General features: G+C 41.9%; 2 protein-coding genes across 3 annotated transcripts in view; one reads left to right on the top strand and one right to left on the bottom strand.

Annotated features, from left to right (window-relative positions):
- Positions 1–699: 699 nt before the first annotated feature.
- rps18 (ribosomal protein S18) lies at positions 700–9,880 on the bottom strand. Its single transcript, XM_061896757.1, has 6 exons — positions 9,752–9,880; positions 6,623–6,721; positions 6,471–6,557; positions 1,066–1,167; positions 891–982; positions 700–819 (listed from the first exon to the last, which is right to left on the bottom strand). Exons 1-6 carry the CDS (start codon positions 9,863–9,865, stop codon positions 744–746), a joined length of 570 nt encoding a protein of 189 aa, XP_061752741.1. The 5' UTR covers positions 9,866–9,880; the 3' UTR covers positions 700–743.
- A 105-nt stretch (positions 9,881–9,985) lies between these two features.
- Positions 9,986–27,753, top strand: part of vps52 (VPS52 subunit of GARP complex) — a 35,124-nt gene continuing 17,356 nt past the window's right edge. The window contains exons 1-9 of one of the 2 annotated variants that reach the window (XM_061896755.1): positions 9,986–10,146; positions 17,018–17,099; positions 17,180–17,232; positions 17,312–17,387; positions 21,861–21,928; positions 21,973–22,182; positions 22,255–22,405; positions 23,304–23,404; positions 23,482–23,614. In XM_061896755.1, coding sequence (XP_061752739.1) covers positions 17,088–17,099; positions 17,180–17,232; positions 17,312–17,387; positions 21,861–21,928; positions 21,973–22,182; positions 22,255–22,405; positions 23,304–23,404; positions 23,482–23,614 — 804 coding nt within the window. In that variant the 5' untranslated portion in view covers positions 9,986–10,146; positions 17,018–17,087. The remainder of the gene's footprint in view (positions 10,147–17,017; positions 17,100–17,179; positions 17,233–17,311; positions 17,388–21,860; positions 21,929–21,972; positions 22,183–22,254; positions 22,406–23,303; positions 23,405–23,481; positions 23,615–27,753) is intronic. The other variant, XM_061896754.1, reaches the window with a different exon arrangement.

Genomic DNA, 27,753 nt, shown 5'->3' on the forward strand with positions numbered 1-27,753 from the left:
CGCCCCCCTTCTAGTGCAGTGGTCCCCAACCTTTTAGTATCCGCGGTCCGGTCAACGCTTAATAATTTATCCCGCGGCCCGGAGGGGGGGTGTCCTTTTTTTTATTTTTATTCTTTGTCATGAAAAAGGGACGTTTTTGTGGTTGGTAACTTTAGAGGAAAATCTGCACGCACATCACTTAAAACCTTCAGTGCAGGGGTCAGCAACCTTTTTGAAACCAAGAGCTACTTCTTGGGTACTGATTAATGAGAAGGGCTACCAGTTTGATACACACTTCAATAAATTGCCAGAAATAGTCAATTTGCTCAATTAACCTTTAATAAATAAATTTAAAAAAGGGTGTTTCTTTTTGTCATTCCGTCGTACATTTTTTTTTCCTTTTACGGAAGTTTTTTTTTGTAGAGAATAAATAATAAAAAAACACTTCATTAAACAGTTTAAAAGAGGAGAAAACAGGAAAAAAAAAAAGAAAATTACATTTTGAAACACATTTTATCTTCCATTTCGACTCTTTAAAATTCAAAATTCAACCGGAAAAAATGAAGAGAAAAACTAGTTAATTGGAATCTTTTTGAAAACAAATAATTTATGGAACATCATTCGTAATTTTTCCTGATTAAGATTAATTTTAGAATTTTGATGACAAGTTGTGACTCAGAGTCCTGGATGAAGGTTTAAATAACAGCACCAGACATCCAATGCAACAACAGAGGTGGTTTATTGGAACAGAGAATGCTGGGAGTTTACTTCTTCTTGGACACGCCCACAGTGCGACCACGGCGCCCGGTGGTCTTGGTGTGCTGACCGCGTACTCGCAGGCTGGAAGAAAGAAGACGGGATATTAAAAATGGCACCCGGAGCACAAAACCACACCTCAGTGCCTAGCTCACCCCCAGAAGTGTCGCAGACCGCGATGGGCGCGGATCTTCTTCAGCCTCTCCAGGTCTTCTCTCAGTTTGTTGTCCAGGCCGTTAGCCAGCACCTGAAAGCAGCCATGGCTCGATCAGCTCCCAGGTGACATTTGGATCTCGGGTCAACCGCGGCCACGGATCAGCGCTGGCGTACCTGACTGAATTTACCGTCCTTGATGTCCTTCTGCCTGTTCAGGAACCAGTCTGGGATTTTGTACTGGCGAGGATTCTGCATGATGGTCACCACGCGCTCCACCTAAACCGGCGAGAGATGGAGGTCCTTAAGTCAAAGGAGCACCAGGATTGACATATGGGTCATGATCCCCCACAGCTCCAGTCAAAGTCCCAGGGAACCCTGGGAGATCTGAGCTGAACATTCTGGGCCTGACTGCTGGCGGTAAAGCAGCTTGCTTTTAGAAGAATGGGTGCAGTACCGGAGTACTGAACAGAAGGGTTGGCTGATAGTCATCGAATTAAAGCTCATTAAAAACAGGACAGACGGGTTAGCCTGGTCAAGACATCGGTTTATGGTCAATTGTTGTTTGCACTACATTCTCATGTATTGTTTGAGAAAATACAAGTTTGTTTGTTAAATTGCATGGCGAATATTAGTTAATAGCGGCGACCGCAGCAAATGTAAAGCCAAAAGTGGGATGAGAAGGCTTGGTAAGAGACAACAGCTTGAAAGAAAATACCGTATTTCCTTGAATTGCCCATCCATCCATTTCTACCGCTTATTCCATTTCGGGGTCGCGGGGGGCGCTGGCGCCTATCTCAGCTACAATCGGGCGGAAGGCGGGGTACACCCTGGACTAGTCGCCACCTCATCGCAGGGCCAACACAGATAGACAGACAACATTCACACACTAGGGACCATTTAGTGTTGCCAATCAACCTATCCCCAGGTGCATGTCTTTGGAGGTGGGAGGAAGCCGGAGTACCCGGAGAGAACCCACGCAGTCACGGGGAGAACATGCAAACTCCACACAGAAAGATCCCGAGCCTGGATTTGAACCCAGGACTGCAGGACCTTCGTATTGTGAGGCAGACGCACTAACCCCTCTGCCACCGTGAAGCCTTATTTCCTTGAATTGCCGCCTAGTACGCGCCTGCCTAGAAATACTGCCGGCTCAAACTCGTTTGGCAAAATAATTTGCGCATGCTTCGCATTACCGCAGTGGCACAAACATTCATGTCATTTCCAAAACAAAGTGCAAGATTGTCAGAGACATTTTGAAACATGCTATTAGTGCATTTTTGTGCATGATGTCACAAAATATTTCAATGAATGTTAAATAAGTGAGCTGCATAATAAGAAATGCAATAGTGTATGTCCTTCACGATGTGGTAGGTTACTGAGGACATTACCATATTTCCTTGAATTGCGCCTGCCTAGAATTACCGCCGGCTCAAACGTGTTTTCATGAGGTTTTCAAAAATAAAGCTCTCTTGATTAAAGTGTACCCCTGTGAAAATGTATTCATATTCTAGTTGAAAGCAGCCCTGTGAGGAATTTATAGTAAAGTTCATAAAAAGTTAATAGAATTAAAAATTAAAATTGATGGAGAATGCCAGAATATTTCATTCAGAAAGATAGTAGGTTAGCTAGCTCATTTAAAATATCCTAACTTTTTTCTTTTTTTAAAGAAAGAATCGGAATCGTCAGGAATCGGAATCGGAAAAAAAAATCGGAATCGTTCGAATTCAAACGATACCCAACCCTACCGCCTGGTCAAACTCGTGACATCACAAGTGACACTTCCCCTGTCATCATTTTCAAAATGGAGGAGGCTGATTTCAATACCGGTAATTTGAAATCGCATAAAGGGAAGAAGATTAAGGGCTAAACAGTAGGAATCAGGGTCCAAGCTTACATCACACTCAAATTTTTACTGCATGCTTGCAGGTTTTAAAATAATTAGCGCATGCTTACTTTTACCCCATGCCTTTGGTCAGCGCAGGAGTGAGAAGAGGTTTTAAATTAATTAGTGCCCCGTCGTCAATCAAGGAAATACAGTATATATATATATATATATATATATATATATATATATATATATATATACACATATATATATATATATATATATATACACATATATATATATATCATGCTTCCCAAGAAAAAAATATTTTCCTTAGAGCCCTAAAATATGAGCCCTCATTTAAGGCAACACTTACCAAGACCTTAATAAGTTCAAATGTGAGGCCTGACAATAACTTTAGCATATATAAACGTTAGGGTTGGGTATCGTTTGAATTCGAACGATTCCGATTCTTTGTTTCTATTCCGATTCCTGACGATTCTCGATTCTTTCTTTAAAAAAAAAAAAATGGCAGTCAAATAATAGTTAGGATATTTTAAATGAGCTAGCTAACCTACAATCTTTCTGAATGAAATAGTCTGACATTTTCCATCAATTTTAATTTTTAATTCTATTAACTTTTTATGAACTTTACTATAAATTCCTCACAGGGCTGCTTTCAACTGGAATATAAATATCAAATCTATGAACTTGAATATAAATATTATAAATTATGAATACATTTTCACAGGGGTACACTTTCATCAAGAGAGCATTATTTTTGAAAACCTCATGAAAACACATTTACACACAAGTGTGTGATGCTGCAGGAAACCTCATGAAAACACATTTCCACACACAAGTGTATGATGCTGCAGGTATTTCAACATGTTACCGTGCTCCCACTGATGGGCTAACCTGGTGCAGAAAAGCAAATAAACAATAAGAAACAACTTGCAAAAGCCAGTCCTGATTAGCAGCAGGTACAGTATAAAATCAGAGACAGTTCTTGTTTAGGACAATGAGCATATCCTACTTCTCAGACAGGATGTGTGAGTGTTCTGGACAGATAGTGTCTCCTGTCAAAGACGGGACACGCATTTATTTGTACTCCATGAACTCGGAGGTGCTTCATCATGTTTCGACGTGCACCCTCCTAAGCACCAAACAGTCCTGTCGCACGTCTTACATTTCGCCGATATTTCATTTTTTTTAGTAAAATAAAGCCACACTTTGGACCGTCGACGCCCGCTATCCATGCTTGACTGACTCGCTCGGCTATGCTAACACTTCTTTGTTGGTGTTCGGATGCTTCTTCTTCCGGGTCGGCGGACTTATTATTTTTTTCCGGTCGGCAGACTGGGTATCGAAACTAAGAATCGAAATTTAAACTTTTGAACAATTCCGGGAGAATCGGAAAGTTAGTCCCGGTTCCAATCGACACCCAACCCTAATAAACGTACAACATTCCAATGTGTGTGACAAAGACTAAACATGAGTGCCACTAACAGACAATATAAAAGCAAATATAATTGACATTTTTGAAACAAACTTGAAGATGGTGAGAAAGTTCAGATTGTCCAAATTGGAAGTCCGTTCCAGTTGAAATAATTACGCACTTATTTGAAACTAATTCCCGAAATGAGTTTATTTTTTAATTAATTTTAAGTAGATTTTAATTTTTTTTGAAGAACTTCTAACATTTTAGAACAGGTAGGTCAACCAAGTGCCGCGTACTGAAAGGTCCAGAGGCCGTTTTTGATAGTTTTATTTTTTTTTAAAAAGCTAAAAACCTATAAAAAAATGATAAGAGACTAAGTATATTATTAAAATTAAACAATTTAGCTTTTACCTCGTTACATTCCGATTTTTTGCAATTTTTCTTACGTTGTCGTTTGAATTTTTTATTAGATACGTAATTTCAAAACACCTGTCTTTTCAAATTTTAGCAGGCATGTTAGGTTTATTTGTACAAAAGTATGGGATTGGCGTCGCCGACACCAGCCTGATTTCACTTGGCACCGGATCGGGAAGACAATAAGCCAGGGGTGTCTAAAGTGCGGCCCAGGGGCCATTTGTGGCCCGCAGCTAATTGTTTACCAGCCCGCCACACATTCTGCAAAAATTGCACAATTGATAGTATTGAAAAAAACAAACATGTAAAAACAAAAAAAAGTTGCAATGTTGACACAAAGTGAAGTGAATTATATTTATATAGCGCTTTTCTCTAGTGACTCAACGCGCTTTACATAGTGAAACCCAATATCTAAGATCCATTTAAAGCAGTGTGGGTGGCACTGGGAGCAGGTGGGTAAAGTGTCTTGCCCAAGGACACAACGGCAGTGACTAGGATGGCGAAAGCGGGAATCGAACCTGGAACCCTCAAGTTGCTGGCACGGCCACTCTACCAAACGAGCTATACCGCCCCAAAGCTGCCATGCAGGCTGTTTTTGGTCTTCCTTTATTTTAAATTGTTTTTGCCATTGTTCCTAATAAAAAAAAAAAATTACACAAAATCTATGTTAAAATTAATTATTGACTTATTCATGGCTCCAATTACTTCAAAAATTTCCCTTTTAAAATGTTTTATGTGGAAAAAAAAACTATTGCATCTATTGTGTAGTTGCCATATAAAGCACCAAAGTTTTCTTTAACAAAAGAGCTTAAAAGAAACAAAATAATAGTTCAACAGTAAAATTGACAGATATTGAAATTAATCTCGTAACATAAGTGTTGAAAGTAAAAAACATAATAAAAAATGCATCACTTTATGAGTGGGGGACCTTTTGGATCCCAAATATATTTTCTGGGATTTTTTTTAAACTTTTCACTAATTACTCAAAAATATTAAATAATTAAAAGTCCTTCATTATGGATCTTTTAGGGCTCTATTACCAAATATTGCATATTTCAGTTTAACTACAAAAACAAAGTTGTCTTTGACAAGGCTTCTGTTTTTTTTGTTTTTACTTTATATCAACTTGAAGTGTGTGAATGTGAGTGTGAATGTTGTCTGTCTATCTGTGTTGGCCCTGCGATGAGGTGGCGACTTGTCCAGGGTGTACCCCGCCTTCCGCCCGACTGTAGCTGAGATAGGCGCCAGCGCCCCCCGCGACCCCGAAAGGGAATAAGCGGTAGAAAATGGATGGATGGATGTAATTACTCAGAAATATTAAATAATTAAAAGTCCTACATTATGGATCTTTTAGGGCTCTATTATTAAATATTGCATATTTCAGTTTAACTACAAAAACAAAGTTGTCTTTGACAAGGCTTCTTTTTTTGTTTTGTTTTTTTTACTTTATATCAACTTGAAGTGTGTGAATGTTGTCTGTCTATCTGTGTTGGCCCTGCGATAAGGTGGCGACTTGTCCAGGGTGTACCCCGCCTTCCGCCCGATTGTAGCTGAGATAGGCGCGAGCGCCCCCCGTGACCCCGAAAGGGAATAAGCGGTAGAAAATGGATGGATGGGATGGATCAACTTGAAGTTGATATAATCATTTACTGTAAGCATTAAATAAAATAATGTAAAAAATAATATTTACTTATTTTGAACATTGTAATGACTGAGAACCTTTATGGTCCCCGGGAGCCCTTAAGGTAAAAAAAAACAAAACATATATTTTGTTATGATTTGAAAATGAAAAATATCAAAATGCCCCCACATGCTTAAATTTTTCCGTGTGAGGCCCTCGGTGGAAAAAGTTTGGACACCCCTGCAATAAACGATATCGCCCGTCACGACCAGACTCACCTCCTCCTCGGTCAGCTCTCCGGCCCGCTTGCTGAGGTCGATGTCCGCCTTCCTCAGGACCACGTGGGCGTAGCGTCTGCCCACACCCTGAAGCGAGAGCAAAGGCTTGACTTGCGAAACACTCAACACGGCCAACACTCGTCTTCCTTTACCTTGATGGCGGTGATGGCGAAGGCGATCTTCCTCCTCCCATCGATATTTGTGTTCAGGACACGCAGAATGTGCTGGAACTTCTCGGGGATGACCAGAGACTAGAGGAAAGAAAGACAGCCTGTGAGACACAACTAGAGTAGCCAGCTACTTACTGAAAGCCACTACTAGCGACCACACAGTCTGATAGTTTATATATCAAAGATGAAATATTAACTTTGCAACACATGCCAATACGGCCTTTTTAGTTTACTAAATTGCAATTTTAAATTTCTCGTGGAAATATCCTGCTGAAACGTCTCGGTATGATGACGTCACACATTGTAGAGGACATTTTGTTCCAGCATCGTTCCCAGCTATAAGTTGTCTGCTTTAATCGCATAATTCCACAGTATTCTGGACATCTGTGTTGCTGAATCTTTTGCAATTTGTTCAATGAATAATGGAGACGTCAAAGAAGAAAGCTGTAGGTGGGAAGCGGTGTATTGCGGCCGCCTTTAGCAAAACAAACACACCCGGTGTTTCATTGTTTACATTCCCCAAAGATGACGGTGAAGCTTTACTATGGAACAGAGCGGTCAAGCGAAGACGGTTGGATTGGACCACGCACACACACAGTACAGTGTATTATGCGGCGATCATTTCGAAAGACCGTGTTTCGAAGAGGGTCCCTTGCGAAAGGGCAGAGATGGGCATCGCCACCACCCGTCGACTTTCAGGTTGTACAGGTACGACCATATAATCTCACTAAAAGTAGAAGCATTTAAGTCTCACCTTAAAACTCATCTGTATACTCTAGCCTTTAAATAGACCTTTTTAGACCAGTTGATCTGCCGCTTCTTTTCTTTTTTCTCCTATGTCCCCCCCCTCCCTTGTGGAGGGGGTCCGGTCCGATGACCATGGATGAAGTACTGGCTGTCCAGTCGAGACCCAGGATGGGCCACTCGCCTGTATCGGTCGGGGACATCTCTACGCTGCTGATCCGCCTCCGCTTGAGATGGTTTCCTGTGGACGGGACTCTCGCTGCTGTCTTGGATCCGCTTGAACTGAACTCTCGCGGCTGTGTTGGAGCCACTATGGATTTAACTTTCACAGTATCATGTTAGACCCGCTCGACATCCATTGCTTTCGGTCCCCTAGAGGGGGGGGGGGGGTTGCCCACTTCTGAGGTCCTCTCCAAGGTTTCTCATAGTCAGCATTGTCACTGGCGTCCCACTGGATGTGAATTCTCCCTGCCCACTGGGTGTGAGTTTTCCTTGCCCTTTTGTGGGTTCTTCCGAGGATGTCGTAGTCGTAATGATTTGTGCAGTCTTTTGAGACATTTGTGATTTGGGGCTATATAAATAAACATTAGATTGATTGATAAAACACTGGTAACACAATAAGCAGATAAGGGATTTTCCAGAATTCTCCTGGTAAATGTGTCTAATAACGTCTGAATCCCTCCCACTGTGTAGTCTCCCTTTTTTTGTCTAGTCCTTCACTCTCACTTTCCTCATCCACGAATCTTTCATCCTCGTTCATTTTAATGGGGAAATCGTCGCTTTCTTGGTCCGAATCGCTCTCGCTGCTGGTGGCCACGATTGTAAACAATGTTCAGATGTGAGGAGCTCCACAACCCGTGACATCACGCGCACATAGTCTGCTACTTCCGGTAAAGGCAAGGCTTTATTAGCGACCAAAAGTTGCAAATTTTATCATCAATGTTTTAAACGGGGATAGCAGGTCCATTCTATGTGTCATACTTGATCATTTCGCGATATTGCCATGTTTTTTGCTGAAATTATTTAGTGGAGAACATTGATAAAGTTCGCAACTTTTGGTCGCTAATAAAGCCTTGCCTTTACCGGAAGTAGTTGATGATGTGCGCGTGGCGTCACGGGTTGTGGAGCTCCTCACATCTGAAGATTGTTTAAAATCATGGCCACCTTCTTTTTGTGTGCTTCACTCTAACTTTCCTCACCCACAAATCTTTCATCTTTGCTCAAATTAATGGGGGAAGTCGTCGCTTTCTCGGTCCGAATCGCTCTTGCTGCTGGTGGCCATGATTTTAAACAATCTTCAGATGTGAGGAGCTCCGCAACCCGTGACGTCACGCGCACATCATCAACTACTTCCGGTAAAGGCAAGGCTTTATTAGCGACCAAAAGTTGCGAACTTTATCATCGATGTTTTAAACGGGGATATCAGGTCCATTCTATGTGTCATACTTGATCATTTCGCGATATTGCCATGTTTTTTGCTGAAATTATTTAGTGGAGAAGATTGATGATAAAGTTTGCAACTTTTGGTCGTTAATAAAGCCTTGCCTTTACCGGAAATAGTTGATGATGTGCGCGTGACGTCACGGGTTGTGGAGCTCCTCACATCTGAACATTGTTTAAAATCATGGCCACCTTTTTTTTGTGTGCTTCACTCTAATTTTCCTCATCCACAAATCTTTCATCTTTGCTAAAATTAATGGGGAAATCGTCGCTTTCTCGGTCCGAATCGCTCTCGCTGCTGGTGGCCATGATTTTAAACAATCTTCAGATGTGAGGAGCTCCGCAACCCATGATGTCACGCGCACATCGTCTGCTACTTCCGGTAATGGCAAGGCTTTTTTATTAGCAACCAAAAGTTGCAAACTTTATCATCAAAGTTCTCTACTAAAAAATTTCAGCAAAAAACATGGCAATATCGCGAAATGATGAAGTATGACACATAGAATCGACCTGCTATCCACGTTTAAATAAGAAAATCTTATTTCAGTAGGCTTTTAATGGCAGGCATCAACTGTGACGTCACGACCAATAACTACACGCTTTTATTTACAGAATAACTAGAGCAGCTATGGGTAAGGATGCGATTTAACGTGTTACCCAGACGTTTGAAACATACCTGGTGTATGAAAAATAGTCTTATTATAAATACATGCTATTAACCCCGCGTTACTACAACCACCGGTGCCGAGACTTAAGACACCGCTAAATGTCCAATTTACAGCACGGACCTGCGGATATGAACACATCTGTGCGCTCACACACGCTTAACGAGTTTGACGGGATGTTTAAAAACAAGGATGGAGGCGCGCTCGACGTGGATGATGTTAGATTAGAATTACATGGCAGCTAGTGGGAAACAGCACTCACCATCTTGGAAGTTTGTTCCGCGCGAAAGAGGAAGTGCACGAGATCTCGCGATAGTTTGAGCGCGGGCAGGGCGGAAGTTGTTCCACCACATGCAATGTGTCCGGCAAGCAACATATGGGGAAATGTCCTAAGGAGATAAAACATTACAACTAAGACGACCAACATGTTTAAAATATACAAATAATTCATGGCAAAAGATTAAAAAAAATGCGAGACTTTGCTTCGCCTTTCCAACGTTGGCGAAAAAACCCGCTTGTCATTTCTTTTTTTTTTTTTTTTTCAATGACGCTGACGTCATCGGAGCAATGGCGGAGGCGGCCTCTGTGGTTGCTGGTGCGGATGTCAACATTGCTGAGAATCCCACACACGTCGCCATGGCCTTCTTTCAAGACGAGGTGACATTTCTTCCTTTATTTGCCTGCTGTAATGCGGTCTCACTAAACATCCTTTTGTCGCACTTCTCCCCCGAAACTCCCTAGCATTCTGTCGTAGGCTAATTGGCATAACATTGAGAAATACGAGCGTATGTTTGTACGTACTTACTGTTTGTATATATGTACACTACCGTTCAAAAGTTTGGGGTCACATAGAAACGTCCTTATTTTTGAAGGAAAAGTACTGTACTTTTCAATGACGGTAACTTTAAACATCCATCCATCATCTTCCGCTTATCCGAGGTCGGGTCGCGGGGGCAGCAGCCTAAGCAGGGAAGCCCAGACTTCCCTATCTCCAGCCACTTCGTCTAGCTCTTCCCGGGGGATCCCGAGGCGTTCCCAGGCCAGCCGGGAGACATAGTCTTCCCAACGTGTCCTGGGTCTTCCCTGTGGCCTCCTACCGGTTGGACGTGCCCTAAACACCTCCCTAGGGAGGCGTTCGGGTGGCATCCTGACCAGATGCCCGAACCACCTCATCTGGCTCTTCTCGATGTGAAGGAGCAGCGGCTTTACTTTGAGTTCCTCCCGGATGGCAGAGCTTCTCACCCTGTTTCTAAGGGAGAGACCCAAACTCATTTGGGCCGCTTGTACCCGTGATCTTATCCTTTCGGTCAAAACCCAAAGCTCATGACCATAGGTGAGGATGTGAACTTAGATCGACTGGTAAATTGAGAGCTTTGCCTTCCGGCTCAGCTCCTTCTTCACCACAACGGATCGATACAACGTCCGCATTACTGAAGACGCCGCACCGATCCGCCTGTCGATCTCACCATCCACTCTTCCCTCACTCGTGAACAAGACTCCTAGGTACTTGAACTCCTCCACTTGGGGCAGGGTCTCCTCCCCAACCCGGAGATGGCACTCCACCCTTTTCCGGGTGAGAACCATGGACTCGGACTTGGAGGTGCTGATTCTCATTCGGGTGGCTTCACACTCGGCTGCGAACCGATCCAGTGAGAGCTGAAGATCCCGGCCAGATGAAGCCATCAGGACCACATCATCTGCAAAAAGCAGAGACCTAATCCTGCGGTCACCAAACCGGAACCCCTCAACGCCTTGACTGCGCCTAGAAATTCTGTCCATAAAAGTTATGAACAGAATCGGTGACAAAGGACAGCCTTGGCGGAGTCCAACCCTCACTGGAAACGTGTCCGACTTACCGCCGGCAATGTGGACCAAGCTCTGACACTGATCATACAGGGAGTGGACCGCCACAATAAGAGAGTCCGGTACCCCATACTCTCTGAGCACTCCCCACAACTTTAAACTAGTCTTAACTTTAAAGAAATCCACTCTACATATTGCTAATGCGGCAAATGACTATTCTAGCTGCAAATGTCTGGTTTTTGCTGCAATATCTACATAGGTGTATAGAGGCCCATTTCCAGCAACTATCACTCCAGTGTTCTAAAGGTGTTTGCTCATTGGCTCAGAAGGCTAATCGATGATTATAAAACCCTTGTGCAATCACGTTTCACACATCTGAAAACAGTTTAGCTCGTTACAGAAGCTACAAAATTGACCTTCCTTTGAGCAGATTGAGTTTCTGGAGCATCACATTTGTGGGGTCAATTAAACGCTCAAAATGGCCAGAAAAAGAGAACTTTAATCTGAAACCCGACAGTCTATTCTAAGGCGAGAAATTGCTAAGAAATTGAAAATTTCCTACAACGGTGTGTACTACTCACTTCAGAGGACAGCACAAACAGGCTCTAACCAGAGTAGAAAAAGAAGTGGGAGGCCGCGTTGCACAACTGAGCAAGAAGATAAGTACATTAGAGTCTCTGGTTTGAGAAACAGACGCCTCACAGGTCCCCAACTGGCATCTTCATTCAATCAATCAATGTTTATTTATATAGCCCCAAATCACAAATGTCGAAAAGACATTTGTGAGAACTAAAGAGAACTTTAATCTGAAACTCGACAGTCTATTCCATGCGAGAAATTGCTAAGAAATTGAAGATTTCCTACAACGGTGTGTACTACTCACTTCAGAGGACAGCACAAACAGGCTCTAACCAGAGTAGAAAAAGAAGTGGGAGGCCGCGTTGCACAACTGAGCAAGAAGATAAGTACATTAGAGTCTCTGGTTTGAGAAACAGACGCCTCACAGGTCCCCAACTGGCATCTTCATTCAATCAATCAATGTTTATTTATATAGCCCCAAATCACAAATGTCGAAAAGACATTTGTGAGAACTAAAGAGAACTTTAATCTGAAACTCGACAGTCTATTCCATGCGAGAAATTGCTAAGAAATTGAAGATTTCCTACAACGGTGTGTACTACTCACTTCAGAGGACAGCACAAACAGGCTCTAACCAGAGTAGAAAAAGAAGTGGGAGGCCGCGTTGCACAACTGAGCAAGATAAGTACATTAGAGTCCCTGGTTTGAGAAACAGACGCCTCACAGGTCCCCAACTGGCATCTTCATTCAATCAATCAATGTTTATTTATATAGCCCCAAATCACAAATGTCGAAAAGACATTTGTGAGAACTAAAGAGAACTTTAATCTGAAACTCGACAGTCTATTCTAAGGCTATTCCATGCGAGAAATTGCTAAGAAATTGAAGATTTCCTACAACGGTGTGTACTACTCACTTCAGAGGACAGCACAAACAGGCTCTAACCAGAGTAGAAAAAGAAGTGGGAGGCCGCGTTGCACAACTGAGCAAGAAGATAAGTACATTGGAGTCTCTGGTTTGAGAAACAGATGCTTCACAGGTCCCCAACTGGCATCTTCATTCAATCAATTAATCAATCAATGTTTATTTATATAGCCCCAAATCACAAATGTCCCAAAGGACTGCACAAATCATTACGACTACAACATCCTCGGAAGAACCCACAAAAGGGCAAGGAAAACTCACACCCAGTGGGCAGGGAGAATTCACATCCAGTGGGACGCCAGTGACAATGCTGACTATGAGAAACCTTGGAGAGGACCTCAGAAGTGGGCAACCCCCCCACCCCTCTAGGGGACCGAAAGCAATGGATGTCGAGCGGGTCTAACATGATACTGTGAAAGTTCAATCCATAGTGGCTCCAACACAGCCGCGAGAGTTCAGTTCAAAGCGGATCCAAGACAGCAGCGAGAGTCCCGTCCACAGGAAAACATCTCAAGCGGAGGCGGATCAGCAGCGTAGAGATGTCCCCGACCGATACAGGCGAGCGGTCCATCCTGGGTCTCGACTCTGGACAGCCAGTACTTCATCCATGGTCATCGGACCGGACCCCCTCCACAAGGGAGGGGGGGACATAGGAGAAAGAAAAGAAGCGGCAGATCAACTGGTCTAAAAAGGAGGTCTATTTAAAGGCTAGAGTATACAGATGAGTTTTAAGGTGAGACTTAAATGTTTCTACTGAGTTAGCATCTCGAACTGTTACCGGGAGGGCATTCCAGAGTACTGGAGCCCGAACAGTACCCACAAAACACCAGTGTCAACATCTACAGTGAAGAGGCGGCTGCGGGATTCTGGGCTTCAGGGCAGAGTGGCAAAGAAAAAGCCGTATCTGAGACTGGCCAATAAAAGAAAAAGATTAAGTTGGGCAAAAGAACACAGACATTGGACAGAGGAAGACTGGAAAAAGTGTTGTAGACGGATGAATCCAACAAATTAACAGCTGGAATGCCAAAGGTCTGCAATGCTGTAATTGCTGCAAATGGAGGATTCTTTGACAAAAGCAAAGTTTGATGTAAAAAAAAAATCTTATTTCAAATACAAATAATTATTTCTAACTTTGTCAATGTCTTGACTCTATTTTCTATTCATTTTACAACCAAGTGGTTCAGTTCGACGGTTTGGCCAACAAAAATAAACAGGAGTGATACCTCCCGCTCCGTTATGTCCCTATTTCATTAGTTTATATATATATACATATATATATGATAGATAAAACCAATATTTTTGGGGGGGGGAAAAACACAAAACATTCAAAATAATTTCCTTTGTAGAAGGAACATTATTGTAGAAAAGAACACTGTTTACACTTTTTAAAGTAATCACTTTGTGACATGAAAAACCCACAAAATGCAAAAATATGGTGTTCACTTTTTGATATCAATATAAAACACAAAACAGTTTGACTAATTAAGATGAAGTCAAATAAACAATCTTTTTTCTCCAACATCACCAAGTGGTTCAGGGCGACGGTTTGGCCAACAAAAATAAACAAGAGTGATACCTCCCGCACATCCGGAAGGATTTTATTTGTAGAAGGAACATTATTGTAGAAAAGAACACAAAAAGTTGTGACATGAAAAACTCACAAAATGCCAAAACATGGTGTTCACTTTTTGATATCAATATAAAACACAAAGTAGTTTGGCTAATGAAGATAAATGATAAATAAATAAATGGGTTGTACTTGTATAGCGCTTTTCTACCTTCAAGGTACTCAAAGCACTTTGACACTACTTCCACATTCACACACGCATTCACACACTGATGGAGGGAGCTGCCATGCAAGGCGCCAACCAGCATCAGACGTAGTTGGTACTAGGTGGGATTTGAACCAGGGACCCTCGGGTTGCACACGGCCACTCTCCCACTGCGCCACGCCGTCCCTAGATGAAGTCTAATAAACAATCTTTGTTCTTCGACAACACCAAGTGGTTCAGTTCGACGGTTTGGCCAACAAAAATAAACAGGAGTGATACCTCCCGCTCCGTTATGTCCCTATTTCATTAGTTTATATATATATATATATATATATATATATGATAGATAAAACCAATATTTTTGGGGGGAAAAAACACAAAACATTCAAAATTATTTCCTTTGTAGAAGGAACATTATTGTAGAAAAGAACACTGTTTACACTTTTTAAAGTAATCACGTTGTGACATGAAAAACCCACAAAATGCAAAAACATGATGTTCACTTTTTGATATCAATATAAAACACAAAGCAGTTTGGTTAATGAAGATGAAGTCTAATAAACAATCTTTGTTCTTCGACAACACCAAGTGGTTCAGTGCGACAGTTTGGCCTACAAAAATAAACAAGAGTGATACCTCCCGCACATTCGGAAGGATTTTATTTGAAGAAGGAACATTATTGTAGAAAAGAACACAAAAAGTTGTGACATGAAAAACCCAGGAAATGCCAAAACATAGTGTTCACTTTTTGATATCAATATAAAACACAAAGTAGTTTGGCTAATGAAGATAAATGATAAATAAATAAATGGGTTGTACTTGTATAGCGCTTTTCTACCTTCAAGGTACTCAAAGCACTTTGACACTACTTCCACATTCACACACACATTCACACACTGATGGAGGGAGCTGCCATGCAAGGCGCCAACCAGCATCCATCAGGAGCAAGGGTGAAGTGTCTTGCTCAGGACACAACGGACGTGACGAAGTTGGTACTAGGTGGGATTTGAACCAGGGACCCTCGGGTTGCACACGGCCACTCTTCCACTGCGCCACGCCGTCCCTAGATGAAGTCCAATAAACAATCTTTGTTCTTCGACAACACCAAGTGGTTCAGTTTGACGGTTTGGCCAACAAAAATAAACAAGAGTGATACCTCCCGCTCCGTTATGTCCCTATTTCATTAGTTTATATATATATATATATATGATAGATAAAACCAATATTTTTGGGGGGGAAAAAACACAAAACATTTAAAATAATTTCCTTTGTAGAAGGAACATTATTGTAGAAAAGAACACTGTTTACACTTTTTAAAGTAATCACTTTGTGACATGAAAAACCCACAAAATGCAAAAATATGGTGTTCACTTTTTGATATCAATATAAAACACAAAACAGTTTGACTAATTAAGATGAAGTCAAATAAACAATCTCTTTTCTCCAACATCACCAAGTGGTTCAGGGCGACGGTTTGGCCAACAAAAATAAACACGAGTGATACCTCCCGCACATTCGGAAGAATTTTATTTGTAGAAGGAACATTATTGTAGAAAACAACACAAAAAGTTGTGACATGAAAAACCCAGGAAATGCCAAAACATGGTGTTCACTTTTTGATATCAATATAAAACACAAAGTAGTTTGGCTAATGAAGATGAAGTCTAATAAACAATCTTTGTTCTTCGACAACACCAAGTGGTTCAGTTCGACGGTTTGGCCAACAAAAATAAACAGGAGTGATACCTCCCGCTCCGTTATGTCCCTATTTCATTAGTTTATATATATATATATATATATATATATATATATATATATATATATATATATATATATATATATATATATATATATATATATGATAGATAAAACCAATATTTTTTTGGGGGAAAAAACACAAAACATTCAAAATAATTTCCTTTGTAGAAGGAACATTATTGTTGAAAAGAACACTGTTTACACTTTTTAAAGTAATCACGTTGTGACATGAAAAACCTACAAAATGTAAAAACATGGTGTTCACTTTTTGATATCAATATAAAACACAAAGTAGTTTGGCTAATGAAGATAAAGTCTAATAAACAATCTTCGTTCTCCAAAACACCAAGTGGTTCAGTTCGACGGTTTGGCCAACGAAAATAAACAGGAGTGATACCTCTCGCTCCGTTATGTCCCTATTTCATAAGTTTATATATATATATATATATATATATATATATATATATATATATGTATATATATATATATATATATATATATATACATACATATATATGATAGATAAAACCAATATTTTTTGGGGGGGAAAAACACAAAACACTCAGTTTGTGTTTGGCCAACGAAAATAAACAGGAGTAAAAGTTACATCCTTATGTCAATAGTATTTATTTTTGTAATCAGCCTGACCTAAGCCTTGGGAATTGAACTGATTCATTTGACTCTTTCTCCAGACGCACGAAGGAGAAAGTGGCCAGCTCAACCTGGGAGAACTGGACCTGACCACAGACGAGTTCATCTTGGATGAAGTGGACCGTAAGACTACCTTTGATTTGTGTGAGCGCGAAAGATGGCGTCGGCGTGACGATGACCATGTGATTGTGTTGCTCCTCCAGTACACATCCAGGCCAATCTGGAGGACGACCTTGTCAAGGAGGCGCTTAAAACGGTGAGCGGCGAAATTGGAGCGGGGGAGCTTGTCCGAGTCTTTGGCTCGCCCTCCTAACCGTGATCCCACGCCATTGCAGGGTGTGGACTTGCGGCAGTACTCCAAGCAAGTGGAGGCGGAGCTTCAGAAGATTGAACAGGCCTCCATCAAAGACTGTATCCTCTCTGTCTCGTCTCCTTGGTATGGGACTAGAGCCCGGGGGGTCACGTGAAGTCCGATAGACCTGGACTGTGCCACAATAAAACACTGCCAGGCAGTTAGCTCAGCCAATCAGGAAGTGGGGTCAGGGATGTCATCGCTTAATTTGCATAATCTGCTATGACGATATGATTTTCTTTAAAAATGCGGCAAAAATTTATACGTGCATTCAAAACTAAAATGTTGCTATAAAATAGTATTAACATTTTTTTTATATCGTTTGTTGCTGCAATGAATTTTGAAACATTTTCAAGCATCGAGAGACTTTTAATAACTTAATTAAAAAAAGGAGACTAGAAAAAAATATCAAGATAAATTAAAGCTGCAAGAAGCGTTGGTCGGGTCCGCCTTTGGCTGCTGCCCCCGAGACCCACGGCCGGATAAGCGGTAGAAGACGCCTTGGTGACACTATTTTTAGAATCTAATGCATTGTGAAAGTATTGCAGTTGTTGTATTGAAGTGAAAATATCAAACTTCCTGTTGATTTTTGCTAAAGTATGTTAATTATTAAAATGTAGGTCTAAATGAGACCTACATAGTGGTTTTTGTTTCATGTCTCTTTGACATTCCTACCGGAAGTTACAAGCAGTTTTGCCTGTTTTCTTCCTAGGAGCAGTATGTCTGTGTTGTATTCCTAGGGGGCGCTAGAGCACAATTTTGAGTTTTGGGGTTTGGTTTTTTATTAGCTCGCAATTGTTGCCAGTCCTGATGTGTGTGCCAAGTTTGGTGAGTTTTGAAGCATTGTAAAGGGGTCAAATTACAGATGAAAGAGGCAAAAATGACATTTTTTAGGAAAATTTGCACGGGTGTTCTTTGAAGGCACGTAAAATCAAAACCGGAGCAGTAATCAAAACTCTGATCTATACTTTTAATCAGAAGGGTTCAAACTCTCTCCTGTGCGAGTTTGAAGCCGAACCGACAAACGCACTCGGAGGTGTTTTCGTTTGAAAAAAGGTGACGGGTTTTCACAAAACTTTTATTTTGAAGGGGTAATTGCCAACTTCCTGTTGATTTTTTTTGCAGGCTGTCAATTATTAAAATGCAGGTCTAAGTGAGACCTACATAGAAGTTTTTGTTTCATGTCTTTGCGGCATTCCTACTGGAAGTTACAAGCAATTTTGTTTGTGTTTTCTTCCTAGGAGCAGTTTTTTCTGTGTTTTATTAAAAAATTGCGCTAGAGCGCAGTTTTTGATTTTGGGGTTTGTTTTTTTCATTAGATCGCAATTTTTGCCAGTCCAGATGTGTGTGCCAAGTTTGGTGAGTTTTTAAGCATTTTAAGGGGGTCAAATTGCATTTTTTGCGAAAATCTTATTTTGAAGGGGTTTTTGCCAACTTCCTGTAGATTTTTGCTGTAAGAAGTGAGTGTATGAAAATTGGGTCTAAGTCAGACCTACATAGGAGTTTTTGTTTCATGTCGCTATGACATTCCTAACAGAAGTTACATGCAGTTTTGTCTGTAATTTTTTTCCTAGGGGGCGCTAGAGCGCAATTTTCATTTTGGGGGATTGGTTGCTTAATATGTTGGGAAGGTTTAAAAAAAGGTGGCCGTTTTGAAGGGGGAATTGCAAACTTCATGTGTTTTTTTTTTGTTATTTGGGTCCAAAATTGCTCTTTCAACGTTCTGGGTTGCCTACCCTTGCGTTAGTGGAAAAGCGGCAAATGAGTGAAAGCGACAGAGACGTTGCCATGGAGACGAGGCTTTTCTTAAATCCCTGGCTGCAGTCACACCTCGACACCTGTTCGTCAGTATTAACTATCCTCCATAACCCGGACTAATTCAAACCGTTTTTTTTTGTTTTTTTTTATTGTTTGATTTGCATTGCCTCACACGATGAACACTACATATATTTAGGGACCGAATGTCCCTTTGGGACAGAGGACCCTATTGAATTTTTTTGCGTTTTATTCTTTCTTTATTATTATTCCGCAGCTTTGAGCTGTAATTTGGCCTCCTTAACATGCTTCAAAACTCACCAAATCTGACACAAACATCAGTACTGGCGAACATTGCGATTTAATCAAAAAAACCTAACCCCAAAACTAAAAATTGCCCTCTATGTAGGTCTCACTTAGACCTAGATTTCATACACTGACATCCTCCAGCAAAAATCAACAGGAAGTTTGCAATTCCCCCTTCAAAACAAAAGTTTTGTAAAAACACTCACCTTTGCCTCTTTGAGCTGTAATTTGACCCCTTTAACGTGCTTCAAAACTCACCAAACTGGACACACACGTCAGGACTGGCAAAAATTGCGATCTAATCAAAAAACCCAACCCAAAACTCACAATCGCGCTCAAGCGCCCACTAGGAATAAAACACAGACAAAACTGCTCCTAGGAAGAAAACACAGATAAAACTGCCTGTAACCTGCAGTAGGAATGATGTAGAGATATGAAACAAAATCCTCTATGTAGATCTCACTTAGACCTACATTTCATATATTGACAAACCCCAGCAAAAATCAACAGGAAGTTTGCAATTCTCCCTTCAAAACAAAAGTTTGGTAAAAAACGGTCACCTTTTTTTAAACATTATCTCCTCTGAGCGCGTTTGTCGTGTCGGCTTCAAATTACCACAGGAGAGAGATTGAACCCTTCTGATTAAAAGTTGATGAAAGAGTTTTAATTACTGCTACGGTTTTGATTGTATCAGCCTTCAAAGAACCGCTCCGCTGAAAACCATTTCAAAGAAGGCCACCGTGCGCAGACACAGTGAGGGAGACGGGTTTTTTTCTTCTTTTTTTTTCGTACCGTCTGCTGCTGTTGCGCACGCACCAACATTCGTGAGGGAGTGGCTGTGATCGTCTATACCAAGATGGCTGCCAGGTGCCGTAGCTAAGCCGGTATGTTTTAAAGTTGTCGTTTGCCTGCATATGTTAAAAACGACCATCCAACATTTTACAACTAATTGTAAACTTATAGTTGCCAACCATCAGGGCCGAGTTGCGACGAGAGAGTGTGTCGATATCAAGATATTACGCCGAGTTGGTAAGTCTATCTGTTTTCTAATAGTAGCTACTAGCCGTACCCATGTATTTTCAATGGGCGGTTAGCATCGGGTTTTTCTAACTTATATCTGTCAGTAGACACGTTAAGGAAGGTAAAAACTACAACATTTATAATAAAAAGTAGTGTATAGTTCTAACTTATATCTGTCAGTAGACACGTTATGAAAGGTATAAAACTACAATATAATACAAAGTAGTGTGATGTTTTAACTTATACAGTGGGGCAAAAAAGTATTTAGTCGGCCATCGATTGTGCAAGTTCTCCCACTTCAAATGATGACGGAGGTCTGTAATTTTCATCATAGGTACACTTCAACTGTGAGAGACAGAATGTGAAAAGAAATCCAGGAATTCACATTGTAGGAATTTTAAAGAATTTATTTGTAAATTATGGTGGAAAATAAGTGTTTGGTCAACCATTCAAAGCTCTCACTGATGGAAGGAGGTTTTGGCTCCAAATCTCACGATACATGCAACGGTTGGGGACATCTCTACGCTGCTGATCCGCTTGAGATGGTTTCCTGTGGACGGGACTCTCGCTGCTGTCTTGGATCCGCTTGAACTGAACTCTCGCGGCTGTGTTGGAGCCACTATGGATTGAACTTTCACAGTATCATGTTAGACCCGCTCGACATCCATTGCTTTCGGTCCCCTAGAGGGGGGAGGTTGCCCACATCTGAGGTCCTCTCCAAGGTTTCTCATAGTCAGCATTGTCACTGGCGTCCCACTGGATGTGAATTCTCCCTGCCCACTGGGTGTGAGTTTTCCTTGCCCTTTTGTGGGTTCTTCCGAGGATGTTGTAGTCGTAATGATTTGTGCAGTCCTCTGAGACATTTGTGATTTGGGGCTGTATAAATAAACATTGATTGATTGATTGACATGGCCCCATTCATTCTTTCCTTAACACGGATCAATCGTCTTGTCCCCTTAGCAGAAAAACAGCCCCAAAGCATGATGTTTCCACCCCCATGCTTCACAGTAGGTACGGTGTTCTTGGGATGCAACTCAGTATTCTTCTTCCTCCAAACACCACCAGTTGAGTTTATACCGAAAAGTTCTATTTTGGTTTCATCTGACCACATGACATTCTCCCAATCCTCGGCTGTATCATCCATGTATCCATTTTGGTATAAATTCAACTTGTCGTGTTTGGAGGAAGAAGAATACTGAGTTGCATCCCAAGAACACCGCACCTACTGTGAAGCATGGGGGTGGAAACATCATGCTTTGGGGCTGTTTTTCTGCTAAAGGGACATGACGATTGTATCTGGGAAGCCCAGACTTTCCTCTCCTCAGCCACTTCCATATATACTCGGTCCCGTCCATCGCTGCTTGCAGCTTTAATTTTATATGATGCCGGATAACACTCCAAATATGCCGAAATGCTGAGGTTTTTTTTTTTCCTGAGTGCTGCCGGGTCAGACATCAAGGAGAGTCAGAACATCGCTCTGCTGCACCAGCAGATCAGCGCTTGTGATGCCATCTTGGAGGTGGGAAGATCCGTGGTTGTGTTTCTTCAACACGGGACATAAAGCGGTGTGAATGTGATGTGTTGTGTCGCCTGGCAGAGGATGGAGGAGATGTTGAGCGGCTTCCAGAGCGACCTGTCGTCCATCAGCAGTGAGATCCACACGCTGCAGCAGCAATCTCTCAGCATGAACGTCCGCCTGAAGAACCGCCAGGCGGTCCGCAGCAACCTCAGCCAGCTGGTGGACGAGCTGCTGGTGCCCGGCAACATGATCTCGTACGTCCCACTGAGCTTTCCCCGCCTTGTCCCGGGGCGCGTCTCTAAAACCGCGTCGACTCCTTGCCCCAGGACCATCCTGGACTGTCCGGTGACGGAGCAGGACTTCCTGGAGCAGCTCCACGAACTCAACAACAAGATCAACCTGGCCAAAGAGCTGAGCTTCCGAGAGACGCTGGCCTGCTCCGACATCCAGGACATTGTGGACCGTCTCAAGGTCAAGGTGAGCTCCCCGGAGTCTTCCGCAGGGTTGCCAAGTGGCCTAGAAAACTTCTGCAGTTACCTTATTTCTTTGAATTTCCGCCAGGTATATAGTATACCCCTGCCTAGAATTACTGCTGGGTCAAACTCGTTTCGCGAAATAATCAGCGTATGTCTAGAATTTCCGCCGGGTCAAACTCGTCACGTCACGAGTGACACTTCACCTGTCATCATTTTCAAAATGGAGGAGGCTGATTTCAATCATTTGAAATCGCATAAAGGGAAGAAGATTAAGAGCTATTCAGTAGGATTTAAGGTCCAAGCTACTGAATATGCTAAAAAGAACAGTAAGCAGCTATATTTTATTAATGTACCGTAGCTGCGTGTGTCAAATATGAGTCATTAAATGACTCCCACCTCCTGGTGGTAGAGGGCGCTAGTGATCCTTCTTGCGACAACTCGGCTGCAGAAGAAGTGACAACAAGCAGCAAGAGTGAGTAGCGATTGTTTATTTTTTCCTCTCGCTTCCACTTTTAACATGGAGGATTACATATCTAAAATAAAACAGTTTTCTAAACTTGACTTTCAATCGAAGCAGGAGGTAATAAAGGAAGATCTCCATCGAGACAGAGAGACTTTTAAAACTGAAGAAAGATAAGTAAGGCTTCTATAAACAAGTTATCGATGCTTTTGATTTGTGCTTTTAATGATGGTATCCTTACACACACTCAAATGTTTAAACGCAGGCCCAAATTTACCGCATGCCTTTGGTAAGCGCCGGAGTGAGAAGAGGTTTTAAATTAATTAGCGCCCCGGCGGCAATTCAAGGAAATACGGTATATATATATGTATATGTATATGTACACAGCTATATGTTCATACTGTATATACACATGCTACAGTGGTTTTGTCTGCCCCAGGCGGTGTGTAAGATCCGAGAGTTCATCCTTCAGAAGATCTACTCCTTCCGGAAGCCTATGACCAACTACCAGATCCCACAGAACACCCTGCTGAAGTACAGGTGCGCGCACGTGCAATACACACACTCTCACCGTCCCCCCCATTAATGGCCTCCGTGCGACCGCCGGTGCGCTTCAGGTTCTTCTACCAGTTCCTTCTGGCCAACGAGAGGACAGCAGCCAAAGAGGTGCGGGACGAGTACGTGGACACCATGAGTAAGATCTACTGCAGTTACTTCAAGTCGTACAGCGGCCGGCTGCTCAAAGTGCAGGTGAGGACACACGCTTCGACGTCGGCACGGGATCTTTCCTTCAAACAGGGCGGTCCTCCCAAGTTCTTCTAGTACTAAGAGGGCAGGGATAGTCATAATGTTTTCTGCAAAGTACAAAACACTCTAAATTCTCCACCGCGGAGATGTTTGGCCGTTCTCCATAGAAACCTAACCGGATATTTGGCCGTTGTCCATAGAAACCTAACCGGATGTTTGGCCGTTGTCCGTATAAACCTAACCGGATGTTTGGCCGTTGTCCATAGAAACCTAACCGGATGTTTGGCCGTTGTCCGTATAAACCTAACCGGATGTTTGGGTGTTGTCCGTAGAAACCTAACCGGATGTTTGGCCGTTGTCCGTAGAAACCTAACCGGATGTTTGGGTGTTGTCCATAGAAACCTAACCGGATGTTTGGCCGTTGTCCGTAGAAACCTAACCGGATGTTTGGGTGTTGTCCATAGAAACCTAACCGGATGTTTGGCCGTTGTCCGTAGAAACCTAACCGGATGTTTGGGTGTTGTCCATAGAAACCTAACCGGATGTTTGGCCGTTGTCCGTATAAACCTAACCGGATGTTTGGCCGTTGTCCGTAGAAACCTAACCGGATGTTTGGCCGTTGTCCATAGAAACCTAACTGGATGTTTGGCCGTTGTCCATAGAAATCTAACCGGATATTTGGCCGTTGTCCATAGAAACCTAACCGGATGTTTGGCCGTTGTCCGTACAAAACCTAACCGAATGTTTGGCCGTTAGCCGTAGAAACATAACCACATGTTTGGCCGATGTTCATAGAAACCTAACTGAATGTTTGGCCGTTGTCCGTAAAAACCTAACCGGATTATTGGCCGTTGTCCGTAGAAACCTAACCAGATGTTGGGCTAATGTTCATAGAAACCTAACCGGATGTTTGGCCGTTGTCCTTAGAAACCTAACCGGATGTTTGACCGTTGTCTATAGATACCTAACCGGATGTTTGACCGTTGTCCAAAGAAACCTAACCGGATGTTTGACCGTTGTCCATAGAAACCTAACCGGATGTTTGACCGTTGTCCATAGAAACCTAACCAGATGTTTGGCCGTTGTCCGTAGAAACCTAACCAGATGTTTGGCCATTGTCCGTAGAAACCTAACCAGATGTTTGGCCGTTGTCCGTAGAAACCTAACCGGATGTTTGGCCGTTGTCCATAGAAATCTAACCGGATATTTGGCCGTTGTCCATAGAAACCTAACCGGATGTTTGGCCGTTGTCCGTACAAAACCTAACCGAATGTTTGGCCATTAGCCGTAGAAACATAACCACATGTTTGGCTGATGTTCATAGAAACCTAACTGAATGTTTGGCCGTTGTCCGTAAAAACCTAACCGGATTATTGGCCGTTGTCCGTAGAAACCTAACCAGATGTTGGGCTAATGTTCATAGAAACCTAACCGGATGTTTGGCCGTTGTCCTTAGAAACCTAACCGGATGTTTGACCGTTGTCTATAGATACCTAACCGGATGTTTGACCGTTGTCCAAAGAAACCTAACCGGATGTTTGACCGTTGTCCATAGAAACCTAACCGGATGTTTGACCGTTGTCCATAGAAACCTAACCAGATGTTTGGCCGTTGTCCGTAGAAACCTAACCAGATGTTTGGCCGTTGTCCGTAGAAACCTAACCGAATGTTTGGCCGTTGTCCGTAGAAACCTAACCAGATGTTTGGCCGTTGTCCGTAGAAACCTAACCGGATGTTTGGCCGTTGTCCGTAGAAACCTAACCGGATGTTTGGCTGTTGTCCGTAGAAACCTAACCGGATTTTTGGCCATTGTCCGTAGAAACCTAACCGGATGTTTGGCCGTTGTCCATAGAAACCTAACCGGATGTTTGGCCGTTGTTCATAGAAACCTAACCGGATGTTTGGCCATTGTCCGTAGAAACCTAACCGGATGTTTGGCCGTTGTCCGTAGAAACCTAACCGGATGTATGGCTGTTGTCCGTAGAAACCTAACCGGATGTTTGGCCGTTGTCCGTAGAAACCTAACCGGATGTTTGGCTGTTGTCCGTAGAAACCTAACCGGATTTTTGGCCATTGTCCGTAGAAACCTAACCGGATGTATGGCTGTTGTCCGTAGAAACCTAACCGGATTTTTGGCCGTTGTCCGTAGTAACCTAACCGGATGTTTGGGTGTTGTCCATACAAACCTAACCGGTTGTTTTGGACGAACACACACTCCCTCTGGCTTTGTCCCGTTCTAGGTTCCTCCTCTCTCCTTGGAAGCCTAATTGAGATACCAGGCGAGTTTAATTATTGTGGTATTTCTTTTTCGGACAGTAAAACAATTAAATTGAAAGTGCAACTGTCCACACCTGCTACTTCGGTAGAAACTATTCACCGAACACGCCCAGGATTGTGTGAATGAGATTACGCATTAGCGTTAATCGGGTAGGCGGTGTCCATGTTATTGCAGATGAATTGTTTCAAGCTCACACCCAGACAACCTTCTCAAAACTGTAGTCCAACCGCAAACAGCAGACTTTGAGCCGACAAAGGCTGCTATGAATTGTTACGAAGTGGTTTTTGTTCGTTTGCATAGGCTTGTCACGATACCAGAATTTGTTGTGATTGAAACCGATACTTATTATTTTTTGTGATGGTCGTCACTTAAAAAAACAACACTAATACAACAAAACTCATGTACTTTTAAATTCCCTACTTTTTTGTAGGCTGTCTAAGACTAGATGGGACAATCTAATTATAAGACCAGATCTGACCAGTCTAAGTCCTACACAAGATTTGAGCAATCTAAATCCAAGATAAGAGCTGATCAGTCTGTCAAAGACTAAATCTGACGATCTAATTATAAGACTAGAGCTGACCAATATAAGACTAAATCTGACCAATCTAAGTCTTAGACTAAATCTGATCAGTCTTTCTAAGACTAAATCTGATGATCTAATTATAAGACTAGATCTGGCAGTTTAATTATAAGACTAGATCTGACCAATCTAACTGTAAGCATTGATTTGTCCAATCTGAGTCTATGAGCATGAAGTGATGGATCTTACTAGATCTGATCAGTCTGTCTAAGAATAAATCTGACAATCTAATTATAAGACTAGATTTGATCAGTCTAAGTCTAAGACTAGATTCGTCCAATCTGAGTCTGTGAGCATGAACTAATGAAGCCTACTAGATATAATCAGTCTGTCTAAGACTAGATCTGACAATCTAATTATAAAACTAGATCTGATCAGTCTAAGACTAGATCTGACAATCTAAATATAAGACTAAATCTGACCAATCTAAGTCAAATACAAGATCTGAGCAATCTAAGACTAGATGTTATTAGTCTGTTTAAGACTAGATCTGACAATGTAATTGTAAGGCTATATCTGACTAAGTCCAAGACTAGATCTGATCAGTCTGTCTAAGACTAGATCCGACCGTTTGATTATAAGACTAGATCTGACAAATCTAGCTGTAAGATTAAATTCGTCCAATCTGAGTCTATGAGCATGAACTGATGAAGCCTACTAGATCTGGACACAGTCTGTCTAAGAATAGATCTGACAATCTAATTATAAGACTAGAGATGACCAATCTAAGACTAGATCTTGTTATTCTGTCTAAGACTAGGTCTGACAGTCTAATTGTAAGACTAAATCTGATCGGTCTAAATCTAAGACTAAATCTGACCAATCCAAGCCCTACACAAGATTTGAGCAATCTAAGTCCAAGACAAGAGCTGATCAGTCTGTCTAAGACTAAATCTGACGATCTAATTATAAGACTAGAGCTGACCAATCTAAGACTAAATCTGACCAATCCAAGCCCTACACAAGATTTGAGCAATCTAAGTCCAAGACAAGAGCTGATCAGTCTGTCTAAGACTAATAAATCTGACGATCTAATTATAAGACTAGAGCTGACCAATCTAAGACTAAATCAGACCAATCTAAGTCCAAGACTAAATCTGATCAGTCTTTCTAAGACTAGATCTGATGATCTAATTATAAGACTAGATCTGACCAATCCAACTGTAAGCATTGATTTATCCAATCTGAGTCTATGAGCATGAACTGATGGATCTTACTAGATCTGATCAGTCTGTCTAAGAATAAATCTGACAATGTAATTATAAGACTAGATTTGATCAG

The sequence above is a fragment of the Nerophis ophidion genome, linkage group LG04 (genome assembly GCF_033978795.1).
Source record: "Nerophis ophidion isolate RoL-2023_Sa linkage group LG04, RoL_Noph_v1.0, whole genome shotgun sequence".
NCBI classification, from domain to species: domain Eukaryota; kingdom Metazoa; phylum Chordata; class Actinopteri; order Syngnathiformes; family Syngnathidae; genus Nerophis; species Nerophis ophidion.